Source organism: Eutrigla gurnardus (genome assembly GCF_963514095.1).
Source record: "Eutrigla gurnardus genome assembly, chromosome: 17".
NCBI classification, from domain to species: Eukaryota; Metazoa; Chordata; class Actinopteri; order Perciformes; family Triglidae; genus Eutrigla; species Eutrigla gurnardus.
The window spans coordinates 1271723-1289945 of NC_139928.1; the positions used below are offsets into that span (position 1 = coordinate 1271723).

At 44.2% G+C, this 18223-nt stretch overlaps 1 protein-coding gene across 4 annotated transcripts in view; it reads left to right on the forward strand.

Annotated features, from left to right (window-relative positions):
* arhgef2a (Rho guanine nucleotide exchange factor (GEF) 2a) overlaps window positions 1-18223 on the forward strand; it is a 102688-nt gene that overhangs the window by 46562 nt on the left and 37903 nt on the right. For 3 of the 4 annotated variants that reach the window (XM_084031580.1, XM_084031581.1, XM_084031583.1), the window contains exons 4-8: window positions 206-269; window positions 491-623; window positions 2635-2744; window positions 3921-4064; window positions 4270-4520. In XM_084031580.1, coding sequence (XP_083887706.1) covers window positions 206-269; window positions 491-623; window positions 2635-2744; window positions 3921-4064; window positions 4270-4520 — 702 coding nt within the window. The remainder of the gene's footprint in view (window positions 1-205; window positions 270-490; window positions 624-2634; window positions 2745-3920; window positions 4065-4269; window positions 4521-18223) is intronic. The other variant, XM_084031582.1, reaches the window with a different exon arrangement.

Below are 18223 nucleotides of genomic sequence, written 5' to 3' on the forward strand. Positions count from 1 at the left end.
TCCAACAAATATGTGCAAGTAGGCGTATCACCAAAACAACATGGATATCACTTATTCAAGTCTCACCTCCACAATGTCTTTAAAAACTTCTGCCTGTCATAAAATGTTTCAGTATATAATATGTAAAATGACTTGAATGAGCTGAAGCTGTAAGTTTTGGATGGAACGTCTATCTTACATCCTGGTTTTTGTCCTTTATAACCAGCAGCAGAAGACCGCCCTGTTGAGGAATAGCTCAGCCTTACAGAACGTCACGCTGCGAACAAAAAGTGAGGAGAGCTTCTCTTTAACACACATGCATTCAGTCCCCTTCCTTGTAATTCTCATCTTCTTTGAAATATTGTCCTCTTCACTGTCAACTCCTCTCCTTCCTCCTCTTGTTTGCTCATCTTCCTACCAAACATGCTGTTCTGGCTACCATTATTGTTGTCATCTTTCTCTTTCTCTCTCTCTCTTACTCCTTTACCCTCAACTTGTTGATATTCCTCAGGTTCAGGACTACGTGAGCGTCCCAGTTCAGCCATCTACCCCTCCGACAGCTTCCGCCAGTCCCTGCTGGGATCTCGCCGTGGTCGCTCCAGCCTGTCCCTGTCCAAGAGTGTCTCCACCAATAACATCGCAGGGTGAGCCGCGTCAATGTCATTAGCCAGCAGCTACCAGGACCGGTCTAGCCTCACCCCCTAAAAGTTTCCTTGATCCTAGGAATTGGCTCAAGATGTATTTATTCTAATTGTTATTGCAGGATGTAGAGTAGATCATCGTTTATAATATACGCACAGTATCCTGGTTATGAGTCTTTTCCAGATCTTACATTATCATCATCAAACAACTGAGCTTGATATTCATATCCATGTAAACAATGATTACATGATTTTTACAAATAAGGTACACAGATTCGAGAAACGTGTTCCAACAAAAACAAAAAAGCCTCAGGCGGGAACATCCAACCACAGGGAGGGCAAGGCGTGGTGGCAGGGAGCGAACAAGAAGGGGGAGAGTCCTCTTACCCCCATGACACAGCACACCAACCAACAAAAAGGGACCTCCACATGGAGATCAGACTGCCGCCTGCGCCACCGTGCCTGTCCAACAGAGAGAAGAGGATGGTACAGATGGTTTCCACTGCTGGACGACGGCGGGCATAAATGCAGCTACATGTGTAAAACTCTTAACAGTCTGCATCACGAACACTCAGCTGAGTAAACATCACATCACCTGCAGAACAGGCTCAGTGCAGCCGAACAACCATCGTCATGGAGATGACACACACATTCCCTCAGAATACACTGAGATGAAAAACACTACCATCACACACCAACACACAAGTTATACACTTTTCATCTTACAGTTTGAATCATTTCAGTAATGAAACACAAATCAATATTTTCTTTAAAGAAAAGAGTGACATTCTGAACACTTATTTTATAACATACCAGTTTTTAGGTCAACAAGATGGAATGAAAATCAGCAGTTTGCTTAAATATTTTGCCAGTGGTTATTGACGTAATTACTGAAAGTTACACACTAAAAGATACATACTGGTAAAACAGAATTGTGGGGCTAATTCTGCCTCTCTCTAGCATCAGGCCATCAACATCACATCAGGATGTCCTCTCTTTCATGCACCTGCAGAAGAACCTTCTGGATTTTGACAATTACACTGATCACCTGTATATTGTTTATTTTATAGTTAAGCTAGTTAAGCTTCAGGAATATCAATCCGTCCATTAAGGAAGCAGAAGTGATTGTGAATCAATTCCACCTGCTGTGGTGCAAATAACGGAGGTAAAAGCAGAACAGCTGGTTCTGATGTGGAGGCCACAGACTGTTAATTTCTCCTTCTCCTTCCTGACTGCTTCTTCTCTAGTTCTGGTTCTGCGAGTGTCCTTGTCACTGCTTGTAGCATGAGGCGATACCTGCAGCCCAATCAGGTTCACAGGCAGTCCAGCTCCTCCAGGATGGCACATTTACACGTGCGGTCGCAAGATTACTGCTTATTACTTAATCTATTATTTAAATGTTTTACAGTGTCTTTTGAGATTTTATGCTCAGGTATTAGTATTTATATTTGTTTTTTATTTCATTCTATCCATTATCTTTAACCACTTATCCTGTTAAGGATGGCAGGGGGGCTGCAGCCCATCCCATCTGACATTGGGTGAAGGCAGGGAACACCTGGACCAGTCTCCAGTCTTTCACAGGACTGACACATATAAAGACACACATAGAGACAGACAACCATTCATGCACACATCACACCTATTGGCAATTTGGCAAAGAGTTATCATCCTGTATGTCTCTGGACTGTGGGAAGAAGTCAAAGTACTTACCTATGCTAACATGGGGAGGACACTCCACACAGAAGCCTGCCCGAACCCAGATTCAAACCCGGGCCCCTCTTTATGCTAAGGTTAGGTTTATCTATTTAGCTTAAGATGCTTAATAGATCAAACATGTATTCGAATGACTTGTTCTTGATCCACAAACGTTAACTAAATCTCAAGTCATAGTAAGTAAGTTCTGTAGCTAATTTAATTTACCCACTCCCTCAAGAGGGTCATAGGAGCTGAAATAATGAGGCATCATTCTACTTTGTAATGTGTGTGTGTGTGTGTATGTGTGTGTGCGTTATAGGACTCTGATCGATGACTCTCCTCTGGGACTACGTAGAATCCTCTCCCAATCCACAGACTCCCTCAGTTTTAGGACCAGAGCGATGTCAGTGGAGTCTCTCAATGACGACGGTATCAGCATGTTCAGACCACACATCACACTAAAATGGCTGGAATCCTGAAGACATGGATGGGGTGGGATAGATGATGGAATAATTATCTGTACACCTGCATGGAAATGAATCCTGTGAACTCATTTAACCCAAAGTGTTAAACTTCACTGTTGTGAATTGTCACAACTCAACGATGCGGTTTAGTTGCGTAAAACTAACGTTGGTTTAGTTGCCTAAACCCAATGTCGGTTTAGTTGCCTAAACAAAATGTTGGTTTTGTTGCCTAAACCAAACGTGTGTTTAGTTGCCTGAACCTAATGTTGGTTTAGTTGCCAAAACATAATGTTGGTTTTGTTGCCTAAACCAAACGTGTGTTTAGTTGCGTAAACCTAACGTTTTTTAATTGCCTTAACCTAATGTTGGTTTTGTTGCCTGAACCTAACGTTGGTTTAGTTGCCTAAACATAATGTTGGTTTTGTTGCCTAAACCAAATGTGTGTTTAGTTGCCTTAACCTAACGTTGATTTTGTTGCCTATACCTTATGTTGGTTTTGTTGCCTAAACCTAACATTGGTTTTGTTACCTAAAACTAAAGTTGGTTTTGTCGCCTAAACATAAAGTTGGTTTTGTTGCCTAAACATAACGTTGGTTTAGTTGACTCAACCTCATATTAGTTTTGTTGCCTACACCTAACGTTGGTTGAGTTGACTCAACCTAAAGTTGGTTTTGTTGCCTAACCCTCATGTTGGTTTTGTTGCCTAAACATAACGTTGGTTTAGTTGACTCAACCTTACGTTGGTTTTGTTGCCTCAACCTAACATTGGTTTTGTTGCCTCAGCCTAACTTGGTTTTGTTGCAGTGATTGAGATTAGGTGGCGTCACGATTTAGGATTCGGGGGTTCAGATCCCTGTCCAAGGTCCTCCTTGGTAACATGAGACAAAATTACCTTCCCATACAACTAAACTTCTCAACTGACCCTTCACTAAGCATTGTATATCAGGAAAATATGATATCATGACTTAAGTATCATGATGATATAGTATTGTGACTTAAGCATTGTGATAATATCATATAATGATTTACTTATCGTGATATCATATCGTGGGGCGTCTGGTGATTCTCACCTCACAGTAGTAACTGTGGAAAGTGTCTAATGTAGTAAAAAGCAAGGCAAAATATTGTTTCTCTTGTTTAGGAGACATGTACTATACTTCAGTGTTGGAGGAGATGGAGCTGGAGGGCCAGGACTTCAAGGCTGACTCGTGGAGCATGGCTGTGGACAGCAATTACCTGCAGTCACACCGCAAAAACGTCACCAAAAGACAGGACGTCATCTATGGTGACTAACCTTCAATCCTCTCCCTGATACATAGAGTTAAATACTACATAAATAATATTTACTGTCGCTCATCACAATTACATTTTTATTTAAAAAAAGAGCAATTCATCTGGTTGAACCTACAGCATGAATGCTACATGTAACTACATGTTATTACATGTTACATGCTACATGTTGCATGTCTGTGGTTGTGTGTCCTTGTCAGAGATGATCCAGACAGAGCTGCACCACATGCGGACACTGAACATCATGGAGAGGGTGTTTCGGCAGGGCATGCTGGAGGAGCTTCAGCTGGACCTGTGCACCGTTCATGCCATGTTCCCCTGTCTGGACCAGCTGATCAGGATACATTCACATTTTCTGGCACAGCTTCTCCTGCGGCGACACAACAGCCTGCAGTCTGGGTCCAGCCGCAACTTCACCATTCACAAGCTGGGGGATATACTATTGGAGCAGGTACCATTCAGACTAGAACCAAAAATAACTTTATTCGGTTGCTCGAAAAGCCATTTCTGAAGAAATTATGGTGCGAATGCTGGATGCTGAGTTAACACTAAGTTGACATTGCACTGAATTGCTGCTTTAAATCCGTAAGAAGATAAAGTAGTAGAAAATTGTTGAAAAAGTTTAAATGGGTTAACGAATATGAATGTCATAGGAAAGTTGAATCATTCCAAAAGTGTATCAAATTTTTTGGAATATTTTCAGTTTTTTTTTTTTTTTTAAACTGACTATACACTGCAATGTATATGTAAGTAGTAGGAAAGTGGGAAAAATCGACTTTTCCATGGTTTTTAAACCTAAAATTGGTCCCTGGGGTGTCAATAGATCCCCACAGCATCAGAAAAGACCACCATCTCCATTTTTCTCTTTCTCCATTTGAAAGAAATGCTCTGCATAAACAAACGGTTTGCAGAATGTGCACTAAATGACGTCAGTCAAATTTTGCTGTGCCTTATATGGGTCATCTTGGCTCATTAGAACCCGCTCCAGCTACGTGGTCCCGCCCACATAATCCCCATATACCTATTAGCTGTCAGTGTGATTTACATACAAACCAGTGAACCAAAATGCCAAAATCAACGAAAGGGAGTCTGCAGTCCTTGGCTGCAGCAATCCACACAATTGCCAATATTTACTTGCATCTTGGAGCATCTACGATGGAAATGTGGCCACACGCGTCCGTAAATGTTTGTTTGTGTATGCGACGCAGGTGAGAGCCAACTTTGACAACTTGGGTCGGTACAGCTCAGGATATGCCTCTAACCTGAGGCTAAAGATTGGATCAGTACCGACAATCCGAGATTATGTGATATCATGGGTTTCATTCCTCCATACAACTCTGTTACAGCTACCCAGGCTGCTGTGTCCTGCAAGGACTTTGGTGTTGGCACAGCCATGGTTCCAGCAGACCTGTTTCACATCCACTCCAATAAGGAGACCATCAAAGAGAACTCGCCTGGACCCGGTAGAGGAGGAGGATACTTTGGAGAGCAGCTCTTCCTTGACTTCAGAAGAGCTTGATGCCACATATGACCCTGCAGAGTCGGCCACAAATGTGACAGCCTCAACAGACAGTTTGCGAGTTATGAAAATATGTATGATCAACCTGGAGGAAATACATTTTAAGAATGCCTCAATAAACTGCTGCAGATTTATGACATTACTGTGACAGATGTTTCTGTTATTTAGTCCAATCCACTGAGGGGATGCAAAAATAAAGGCCTGTCTCTGTAATACAGTTCAGAAACACTACAAACATAGACAGAACTAACTAAGATTTCTGCCTAAAAGTCCGTTTTTTCTCCCCACTGTCGCACTGCAATGCTACCTCCTGGGTGATGTTGGGATTTTGAAAATGTATTGACTCTGAAAATCATGAGTGTGTTCTCGTCCTGCTCAATGTGTGAAGTGTCCTGAGATAACTGTGAACAGGAAGACTGCATAATATGTTGCATAGAGGAATTTATTTTATAAAACACAATTGATAAACAACTTACTGCTGTATTCCTTTTACGTGTAAAGCACTATAACCAGCTGTATATATATTGAATGCGTTTTGGAGAGAGAACATTCAGGCAGACAACCAGGATGTTCCACCATGCAAGCCTCTTCCTCCTCCAGCTGCTGCATCCGTCTTCTTACCTAGTGTGAATCATGATAATCGTCATGTTATGTGAATAATAACCTCAACAGATAACTTGGTGTAAAAAACAGTAACATTACCTGTGGTGTCTCCAGCAGCAGACATGTTCGGTGTCTGAAGGCATTGTTGCACACTTCCCACATTCAATTAAATTCAATTCAATTTTATTGATAGTGTCAAATCACAACAGAAGTCATCTCAGGACACTTAACATATTGAGCAGGACTAGAATACGCTCAAAATTTCAAGAGTCAACACAATTTCAAAGTCCCAACATCACCCAGGGGCAAGCGTTACAGCGACAGTGGCGAGAAAAAAACTGCCTTAATAGGCTTTTAGGCAGAAAGCCCAGGCCCTTGGGTTCCAACTGCATTTGGTGTTGGTAGTAAATTAGTAGTAACATTAACAGTAGTGGTAGTAGGGAGTGATCCCGGGAGTAGTCAAGTTAGCAACAGTAGAGACGCCGATTTTAGTCAATTACTTTAATTAAAAATACTGGCGGTAAGAGGCAAACAAGACCACAGCAATCGGTGCAGTCAGGATCAGGTTCCACCACGGTCCAGGGAGACCTGCTAGGCGAGAGAGCACAGGGACTCCGGGGGAACATACACAGAGAGAGCGCGAGAGAGAGAGAGAGAGAGAGAGAGAGGCTCAGTGTGTCACTATAATCCCCCAGCAGTCTAGGCCTATAGCAGCTTAACCAAGAGCTGGCTCAGGGCAAACCTGAGCCAGCCCTAGCTATAAGCGGTGTCAAAGAGAAAGGTTTTAAGCCTACTCTTAAATGTGGGAGCAGTGTCTGCCTCACGAACCAGAACCGGAAGACGGTTCCACAGAAGAGGAGCTTGATGGCTGAAAGCTCTGGCCCCTGTTCTAATTTTGGAGACTTTAGGAACTACAAGTAACCCTTTATTCTGAGAGCGTAGTGCTCTAGGAGGACAGTAGGGTTTAATGAGCTCTTTAAGATATGATGGTGCCTGACCATTAAGAGCCTTGTAAGTGAGGAGAAGGATTTTAAATTCTATTCTGGATTTTACTGGGAGCCAGTGCAGAGAAGCTAATACAGGAGAAATGTGATCCCTTCTTCTGGTTTTAGTCAGAACACGCGCTGCAGCATTCTGGACCAGCTGGAGAGATTTAAGATATTTATTAGAGCAGCCTGATAATAAAGAATTACAATAGTCCAGCCTTGAGGCAACAAATGCATGGACGAGTTTTTCTGCATCTTTTTGAGACAGCATTGGCCTAATTTTAGTAATGTTACGCAGGTGAAGGTAGGCTGTCCTTGTAGTTTGTTTAAAATGTGAGTCAAAGGACAGGTCCTGATCAAAGATAACTCCAAGGTTTGTTAAAGTAGCATTTGAGGCGATGGCAATCCCATCAATAGTCGCTATATCTTTAGACAGCGAGCTTCGGAGGAGTTTAGGCCCAAGTACAATAACTTCCGTTTTATTGGAGTTTAACATCAGGAAATTGCAGGTCATCCAGGATTTTATGTCATCCACACATGCCTGGAGTTTAACTAGCTGATTGGTTTCTTCAGGCTTGATCGATAGATATAACTGAGTATCATCAGCATAACAATGGAAGTTTATAGAGTGTTCTCTAATAATGTTGCTTAAAGGAAGCATATATAAGTTGAAAAGAATTGGTGCGAGCACAGAACCTTGAGGAACACCGTATTTAACTTCAGTGTGCCTGGAGGATTTTTCATTGACATGCACAAACTGAGATCGATTGGATAAATAGGACTTAAACCAGTTTAATGCGGTTCCTTTGATAATGCGGCCAATTAATTTTTCCAGTCTACATATTAGAATCTCAAGGTTAATGGTGTCGAACGCAGCACTAAGATCTAGCAGAACAAGTACAGAAACCAGTCTGTTATTGTTGAGAAAGTCACACAGCTGATTGGCGACTACTCACTCAAGGATCTTAGAGAGAAAAGGAAGATTTGATATTGGTCTGTAGTTTGCTAAAACCCCTGGATCTAGAGAAGGCTTCTTAAGAAAAGGTTTACTTACAGCTACTTTAAATGACTGTGGCACATAGCCTGTTAATAAAGACACATTGATCATATCTAATAGCGACGCGCTAACCTGGTTGGTATCGGGTCTAGGAGACAGGTTGAAGGTTTAGAAGAAGAGATCATTGACGTTAGTTGGTTTAGGTTGATTGGAGAAAAGCAGTCTAAATATATATCAGGTCTTAATGCTAGTTCTAAAACTCCTGAGTTTGAGGGTAACGCGGTTCCAATTGAAGGCAAGATGCAAGTAAATTTGTCGCGGATTGCTAGAATTCTATCATTAAAAAAGTTCATAAAGTCGTTACTACTAAGATCTCTAGGAATGCATGGCTCAGTAGAGCTGTGACTCTTTGTCAGCCTGGCTACAGTACTGAAAAGAAATCTAGGGTTTTTTTTATTTTCCTCTATTAAAGATGAGTAGTAGGCTGCTCTGGCATTACTGAGAGCCTTCTTATACATTTTAAGACAGTCCTGCCAGCCTAGGCGGGATTCTTCCAGTTTGGTGGAGTGCCAGATGTTTTCAAGTTTACGCAATTTTTGTTTTAATTTACGAGTTTGGGAGTTATACCAGGGAGCTAACTTCCTATGCTTTATAGTTTTCTGTTTTAGCAGAGCAACAGAGTCGAGAGTCGTTCGCAGTAGGTTTCCAGATTCATCTAAAAGGGAATCGATCTGGGAGGGACTAAGATTAACATAGAAGTCCTCCGTTTCATTAAGACATGGAAGTGAACTCAAGACTGGCGGAATTACTTCCTTAAACTTAGCTACTGCTCTATCCGATAGACACCGAGAGTAGTAGCTTTTTCCTAGAGAAGGTTATCAAGTAATGGTCAGATAAAGAAGAATTTTGAGGAAAGATTATTAAGTTTTCGATTTCAACGCCATAAGACGAGACGAGGTTGAGAGTGTGGCTATGACAGTGAGTTGGTTTCTGTACACTCTGACTGAAGCCAATAGAATCTATTAAGGAAGTAAATGCTACACTAAGGCTGTCATTTACAACGTCCACATGGACATTAAAATCCCCCACAATAATTACTTTATCTGATTTAAGGACTAAACTTGATAGCAACTCAGAGAATTCAGATAGGAATTCAGAGTATGGACCAGGAGCACGATACACAATAACAAACAGAATTGGCTGTTTTCCAGTTTGGGTGCGAAAGGCTGAGAATCAGGCTCTCGAATGAGTTATAATTTAGTTTTGGTTTCGGATTGATTGACAGGCTTGAATCAAAAATGGCTGCAACTCCTCCTCCACGTCTTCTGCCTCGAGATTTATGAGTATTAATATGGCTGGGAGGACTAGCTTCGTTTAAGCAAACATAGTCATTATTACGCAGCCAGGTTTCAGTCAGGCAGAATAAATCAATAGGATTATCTGATATTAAATCATTGACTAATACTGCTTTAGATGAGAGAGATCTAATGTTTAAGAGTCCACATTTAATTCTCTTATTTTGTTTTACTACATCGGAAGTGCTAATTTTTATTAGGTTTTCATGTGAAATCCCTCTTCTGTTGGACTAAATTAATTCGGTTGGTCGGGGGACAGACATCGTTCTTATGTGGTTTTGGGTGGGTGACTGCTCTAATGGAGCAGTCACCCACTGCTCCATTAGAAAGCTTTCCCCAGAAAGCCTGCCAATTATTAACGGAGCCCACATTGTTATCTGGACACCACCTCAACAGCCAGCGGTGGAAAGATGACATGCGGCTATACATGTCATCACTAATAAAGTTTGGCAGGGGAACAGAGAAAACTACGGAGTCCGACATCGTTTTTGCAAATTCGCACACCGAGCCAACATTAATTTTAGTGACCTCCGATTGGCGTAATCGGGTGTCATTAACACCAACGTGAATAACAATCTTACTGTATTTACGTTTTTCCTTAGCCAACAGTTTAAATTGCGCTTCGATGTCGCCCGCTCTGGCCCCTGGGACACATTTGACTGTGGTCGCTGGTGTCGCTATTTTCACGTGTCTCACTATGGAACTGCCATTGACCAGAGTTGGCTTCTCAGTGGGTGTGTCGCTGAGTGGGGAAAATCGATTAGACACGTGAACATGGTGGATAACCGTGGGCTTCGGTTTAGAACTATGCCTCCTTCGGACATTCACCCAGCCTCCCGGCTGCTCGGGGTTTGCCGGGGGACGGCTAGCTGCTACGCTATGTCGGTCCGCACCGTGTACAGCTAGCGTCAGCTGGCTGGTTACAGCGGCAGCCGACGGAGGATTGTTGGTGCGGAGCCGCGCTTCCAAATCATTTATCCTCGCCTCCAAAGCAAAAAGTGAACTACATTTATTACATGTACCCTTATCAGTAAAGGAGGCAGAGTAGTAGCTAAACATCAGACACACCGGGCAGGAGAGAAGAGGAGGACAGGGAAAGAGAGAAGCCATTGTAGCCGCTAGGCTAGCTGTTGCGCTAAAGTAGCTAGCAGAGATAGCGCGTAAACAACAGCAAATTTAGCGAGGCAACTCAGAGAGTGATCGATGTGTCTGCTGAAGCAGGGATAGCGTGTGCTTAGTTTAAACTTGGCGGTAGTTAGCCGCTGAACAGGGAAACTACGTTAAATAAACAGAGTTAGGCTAGAGAGAAAAACACAGCCTGTAGCGACTATCACGGAGAAACAGGAAATGACGCAAAGCGCTTACCGTCAGAGAAGTCTCGCAAGGATTCCACATGTGCACCTAGACCATTATAGTGCAGAATTTGAGCATTTCAACAACATAAATCTTGTTAATATGGTAATATGGACTTTGCTGAAAATCTGAGGTGGATGAGCAGTAAACTTCATGTTTGAATTTTGTAACAGTAAGTTTGGCACGTAATGTTTAGTTGGAGCACAATCACATTTATAAAACACAGCACACAGCCTATCATTAAAATTCAGCACATAATTCTTGAGGACGACATGATACTGACCAAATCCTGTTCCTTGTATTGTAGAGGATCAGGTTATTAATCCCGTTAATGTGAAGTAAACAAACTGCCCGCATACAGAGGCCTATACAAGAAGCAAGTTCAACATACCAGGGTATCTTTCAAAGAGCCAGCTTAAGTAACCCTAACAAAGGCAATCAGAGATAAGGGTTTCCAGGGTTTCCCTTTCCAGCTATAAATGCGTGCACATGAAAGAGGCGGGGTTTGCAGCATTTGACCAATCATAAACACGGATCAGTCTACAGGCAGCGGAGTGGCATATTTCACATACGAGGAGCAAACCATAATCTTACAGAAATACAAAGTTAAACATATAATACAGGCAAAAAGCAACAGTTTTATCTGCCAAATGCAGGAAGGACAGCTGGCAAAAACACACTGACAGCCGATACGAGAGAGTGAAGTTGAACATTCTGAGAAATAGCGACCAGCGAGCCTGCCGGTAGTTTAGACATTTGGCGGACTGGATGGTCCATCCATACCAGAAATGGCAGCTTCGTTCTCTTGAGCCAGTGTCGCCACTCCTCCAAGGCCAACTTGACTGCGAGTTGCTCTCTGTTGCCAATGTCATAATTTCTCTTGGCCGGGGTTAACTGCCTGGAGAAAAAGGCCCTCTAGGATAGGACTCCTACATTGGAGGCGTCCACCCCGACCATGAACCACTGTTCAGGATCTGGCATGACCAGAATGGGTGGCTGAAGTGAACCGTGTCTTAAGGGCCCGGAAAGCATCCTGGGCGGCTTATATCCACCAAAAGGGCACCTTCAAGGAAGTGAGGGCCATGCCACCATGTTTTATCCTCGGATGAAACTCCGGTAGAAGTTGGCTGTTGTGGAAAAAATGAATCTGCCCAATAAAGATCAACAACCAGGATCAGCTTTTTCTCCGAGGTTTATTCAACAAAGTATTTTCGTCTGCAGAGGAAAATAATGTTCACCCCTGCCTTCTGATGCAAAGGTTCAGAGTCAGCAGGAACGACCCTGAGTCTAACAGCAATCTCCCTTTTAAGGAGGAGGAATCATACTGTAGACAAAAGATGGTCCATGTCCTATCTTACAAAGACAAGATGTACAGACAAAGATGAAATGTACACAGGCATTCATTTTAGTCATAGCATAACAGTTGAGAAGAGGAGATGCAGATTGTCTGACCTGACAAAGATTCTGATTATAAATTACAAACATCCAAAATTCCCATTACAGTCCCCCCTTTGAACATTTTATGTTCACTAGAAAAGCTAATTTATAATTGTCTATGTCTCTAATTCACAGTAAGGTTTAACAGGGCATCCATTGAAACTGGAGAAAAAGCCTTTTATATTATGAAGGAATAAATCATAAGCTGTTCTTCGTTGCATTCTTCATTACACATGCATGTGGAAATAGTGAACAAGCAATATTGATCAAACCAGACAATCATACCATTAAGAGCATAAGCTAAACAATTTCATATCAGGAGTTGCCATCATGGTACCAGGAACAGAACCTCTTTCCCAGGAGTATACAACCTTCCATACTCTACTGATAACATGTCTGCTACGAGCACAATAATCACAAATATACCAATAATAAGGAAAAAGAAATGGATAATTATAAAAAAAGAACCCTTCAACCCTGTTTTCTCTTTCTGATACAGACCACCTTTCCCTCAAACATACAGGTCATGCGTAGTGACCTGGTGCTTTGAAACCTTCACCTTACAGGGAAAATGATGCACAAAATATGATTAGCAGGTGAGGTGAGGATATAACATACATGTATCTGAACAAATTTCTACCTCAGGGCCCCATAACCTACCGTCGTAGCTCAGCTGCTTTCTAAAATCTACAGCCCCCTGACAAAGTCGTCAAAGTTTACCATTCTTCACCGGGTTGAGACGAAGGGCTTCTAAACCACCCTCCCCCTTTGTAGCGGACTGGTTGAGCTGTAGAAGGTAAAGGAACTAAGTTCGGACAGGTAGACAGGTGGTCCCTGAGTGAGACAATTCGCACACAATTACATTTCAAGGTTCACACAAAAAGGGTGAGGATTTTATTGTTAAGCATGAAGTTGTAGTGTAATCACCTTCTAACATCTATGTGTGAGTTAACATCAGATTGACTCAATATCTGAATCCAAAAAGGGCGGTACCCACAGATCTTCATCTGGAACCATGATGATTCTCGGGTACTGTCCCGCGGCAGAGCTCACCGCCGAACCCACGAGAGCTCGGCAGCAGGGCAGTACACAACAAATGACCAGCAACATTACAACCATAACCATCAACACAGGTGATAGGAATCTGACAGCGGTGGCTTTCCACCCACCCTCTGTGAGCCAGGACCAAAGGTCCCAGCCCTCAAAAGCCTCAGAGTCTTTGCTTTTCTCCCTGTGTAACAGTTCGTTCAGGTGGGCAACAACGTGGGTCATATTGTCACCTATTGCAGGCACGAAGGTACAGCATTTTGTCCCTATGACATGGCACATGCCTCCCTGTGAGGCTAGGGTCGAGTCGAGGGCGACTCTATCTTGCAGAGCCACATTTCTGATGCCCTGGACAACAGGGGACAATGCTGCAAAGCCGGCAGCTGTGAGTTCAGTCAGATTTTCGAGCTCCAGGGATATTTCATCAATCTTATGTGCATTGTTGACTGTCCCCCACCAGGACTCCTGAGAGCCCCTTTCTCGGGTTGTGAGACACGTGTTGTCGTGCGTCTGGCCCTGTGCAGTCTGTAGTAATGACTGTAATGAGTGTGAAAATATTCCAGGCTCGGCACCATGGCAACAGAAGGCAAAAGTCTGGCGAGATAACAAGACTGGTTATCTCAGTCTTGTTATCTCACAGACTGGTCTCAACGACTGACTGCGGATCCCTTGTAGTTGACAGCGCTGATGCTCAAAACCTCTAACCAAGGAGCAAGGTTTGTGATGATTTGATCTGTCGTTTCCACAGGCTTGGTGACGGCCACCATGACCCCCATGGTTTCAGAGATGTTCAGCGGCCAGGGTGCTGCAGGCAGCACCGTGCCCACGCCATTGGGAAGTTGGGCGCAGACATAACAACTCTCATTCGTCACCAATTCGGGCGGCCAGAGCGACGGCTCGGTACCAGGCATTCTGTTCCAGCCAGGTTACCGGAGCGACGTCCACTGTGGGTAGTTCTGGTCGGTTTAGATCTGCGAGGCCGAAGTAGGGCTCGATCTGCAGCAGGAGAAGCAGGAGAAGCAGGAGGAGATGTGTAGTCAGCAGGTGCAGCTGACGCCCCCCCCCCCCCCCCCCCCCCGTTCTGGAGTGGCGAGCTGCTGAAGGTCGATGCCATCTGGCTCTCTCTGATCGTCCTGCGCAGGGGCGTTGGCTGATGATCAGTGCAGTGGCTGGCGTGGATCCAGGTGGCGCTCTCTGCGATCCTTACTGCGGTTTCTGTGACGAGCAGCACCTGGTAGAGCCCGTTCCACCTTCGTGATCGCCAAGATTTCCTTCTCAGATCTCAGACCACGACCCAGTCACCTGGCTCCAGGTTGTGCCGCTTCGCGTGGTGGGTGTCGGCAGTGCGTCTTTCACCTGTTTGTGAATATCAGAGAACAGAGGTCAGGTGTGCACAATGCCGCAAAATTTCGTGAGGGCTCTCCCCATCTGGGAAGTATCTGTTAGTAAGGCTTTTGCCACTGCCGAAGCATCTTGTTTGGAAGTGGGAAAAGCCTCGACATATTTTGAAAATATATCGACCATCACGAGGCAGAATTTCACTTGGTGTTAGTTCCATGATCCATTTATAGGTGATCAAAGTGGTCTTATTGCTGGGGGATGGGCGCTCTGTTTGACCCTGATGCCTCTGCCCATGTTGTTTAATTAATAAAAAAGTAGTCCTGCATAATATTTTATGCTGAATACAAAAATGTAATTAAACATTGCTCAGTTATTTTTTAACATTTTTCAATAGATTACATGCTGGCAGGGTGTGTCTTAAACGTCTTAAAACATTAATCATAATTAAGAATCACGATTCATAAGATTTAACGCATTTATATCGATTATTGGTCAAGCCAAAAAGATTCATTCTATTTATTTATTTATTTTAGCAGATCGATTTGGTTGAATCAGTAGGACTAGGAATCGATTCATCGATGCATCGCATGAATCGTTACCCCCCTACAGATGACGCATCTTTTGCAAAAATTTTGGAGTAAAGTCAGAAGAAGTTTTAGTGAACCAATGTCTAATGTCTCTTGATGTCACGTGTCATCCCCCCCCCCCCTTTTGACGCGTGGTCCTGACCATGCATCAATTTAGCGTAATGGTGAAACAAATAGCCTGGTCAGTCTGCATCGCGTGTTACAGCTGGGCTGGAAGTGAAAGCGAGCTGTGTTATCAATTGTTGCTTAGCAGCGACCTTGGCTGCAGCATCAGCACGGGCGTTTCCTTGTGAAACGTAGTCTGTTTTATGTGTGTGTGCTTCGCATTTGCATATGGCGATGTGGCGTGGCAGCAGCAAAGCATCCAGGAGGGAAGTGAACAGTCTATGGTGAGCGATGGGTTTGCCAGATGCAGTGAGAAAGTCTCGATTGGCCCAAATTTGTCCAAAAGAGTGGCGAACCCCCCACGCATATCTGCTATCTGTGGAAATAGTGACAGTCTTACCTCTAGGCAGTTTGCATGCCTCAGTCAGAGCCACAAGCTCTGCAGCCTGTGCTGAATAGTTAGATGGGAGAGGCTCGGCCAAAAGTGTCTCATATAATGTGGTGACTGCAAACCCTGATTGGTCGAGGCCTGTTTCCTTGATTCTGAGCCGTCCACAAAGAGCTCCATGTTGGGGTTGTCAGGTGGTGTTTCCCTGAGGTCAGGTCTGGGGGAACAGATTTCATTATTCCATTGTCTACAGTATACCAAGAAAGCTCATAACCTGGTTCTTTGTGACTGGTTTGGGGATTTCTTGGATGGCAGAGATGCGTGATTGGGAGAGCGTTTCCCTCTATCTTGATATACGTCCCAGAAAGGTGACCTGATTACAGGCGAACTGTAATTTAGACGAGCTGACCTTGTGGTCGTTGTTGGCCAGGTGTTTTAGCAGGGCCAGCGTGTCAGCCACTCAGGCTTCTCGTGTGGAAGAAGAAATCATTAAATCATCCACATATGCCAGCAAAGCGCTGTTTTGTGGCAGACTTAAGGATTGTAAATTGTCGCACAGAGCAGCGTTGAAAATGGTGGGAGATTCGGACAGGCCCTGGCACAAACGGGTGAATGTATACGTTTTACCTTCAAATGTGAATGCAGACCAGTACTGGCTGTCGGGGTGTATGGGGACGCTGAAGAATCATTAGCCAAATCAACAACAGAAAACCACTTACTTTCAGGTGGAACCTGTGAGAGGATTGTGTGAGGATTTGGTATGGTAGGGGCGCGTGCGTGGATTGCTGCATTTACCGCCTGCAGATCCTGGACAAACCTGCATTCATCTGGCGCGCCTGGAGGCCGAATCTTTCTCACCGGGCATATCGGCGTGCGGACGGGTGAATTTTCGCAGGGGACGATGATGCCTGCTTTGAGGAGAGCCTCAAACACCGGTTTGATGCCCTCCACAGCCTCTTTCCTTAGTGGATGCTGCCACTGCCAGGGCCTGTAGGAGGATTTTGGAGTGAAAACAATGGGTTTAGCATTCTTTATCAACCCTACATCATGTTTGTTTTGTGCCAACACCTGCAGTAGTACCTGTTTTAGCTCTGGGATGTCACTGACATTATTGATCATCATCTTTTCGTGTTGACGAGTGAAGTGTGGTGCGTGAGATACCTTTGGGTTTTGAAGTTTAATTTCGACGGTTCTCTGAGCAGCGATCACTTTTGAATTTCTAACCCGGTGCACCTTTAAACCCTCATGATACTCCTGATGAGGTGGGGTCGTCCGTTTGTCTCCACTCGGTTGCATCACTGCATTTTTTCCGCCAAGTTTCCAAGTTTTGTGACTCCCCTCCTTTGATCAAGGAAACAAACAGGAACTGCGGCACTTGGAACGAAATATCAGACAGGCACACAGCGATTACACATCGTACGTCATCCCAATACAGATAAAGCAGTTTTAGGTTATCATACAAACTGTTCTGTCCAAACCATGTTTGCTCAAATAGTTCATCTTTCCCTGTGGAGGCGTGTGCAGCACAATACAAGTGTGTGTTATTCATGACATCAGCGTGTGTGTGTGCGGCTGTGTGTCTGAGTGTGTTTGTTATTGAAGCGAGGTCTGAGTAGGGGAGGTGCCACTGATACTGATATGTTTTTTCTGTGCCAGACGACGTGAGAAAGGCTTGATTATGTGAAACATTTCTGAGTATGGTGAGGCCTTCTGGCCCTGAGTTTATGTTTATGCCTAAAACACACATAAGGTCTCTCGCCATGAGATTTATCGGACATAATTTTGACAAAAGAAAAGAATGTTTAAAACTGCCCTTCAGCTCGTCTACACATCTCAGTGGGACAGTGTATCGTTCTGTCACAGAGGTACCCGACACATCTGTCGCTCAATTTAGGTGTTGTTTTAAACTCTGTGTGTTGTATAACAGACTGTTGCTCCTGAATCTACCAAAAAAGTGAGTGGTGTGTCTACAACGGTGAGTGTTAGTGTGGGTAAATTCTGATAGGCAGCTGAGTTTAGTGAGGCATACATTCCGTCAAGTTTTCTGTTTTCTGATGTGTGTGAGTTTTCTAAGCGATCAATGGCCTTGAGTATGAAACTGCAATTGTCTTGTGTAGGCTGTGTGGGTGTGCTCACGTGTCCCATGGTTGGGATTGGGGTCTGTCTCCGATCCAGATGCGCCCGTCACTCTCCTCGGCCCTCCGGCTAGTCAGTCACCACCGTTGCACCTTTCCTGGCGGTTGTTCTGCCATTGTCCATGCTCCGGACAATCGTTTTGCAAATGTCCAGGTCTCCCGCACATATAACAGTTGCCGTTGCGCCCCCTGGGCCTCCGTCCACGCCCTCTGCCTCATCCGGGTAGCCGTTGGCCACCTGGCCCCAGGTTGCCCCGAATTGCACCATGAGTAGCCTGCGCAGCTCCTGAGTGGTAGGCCG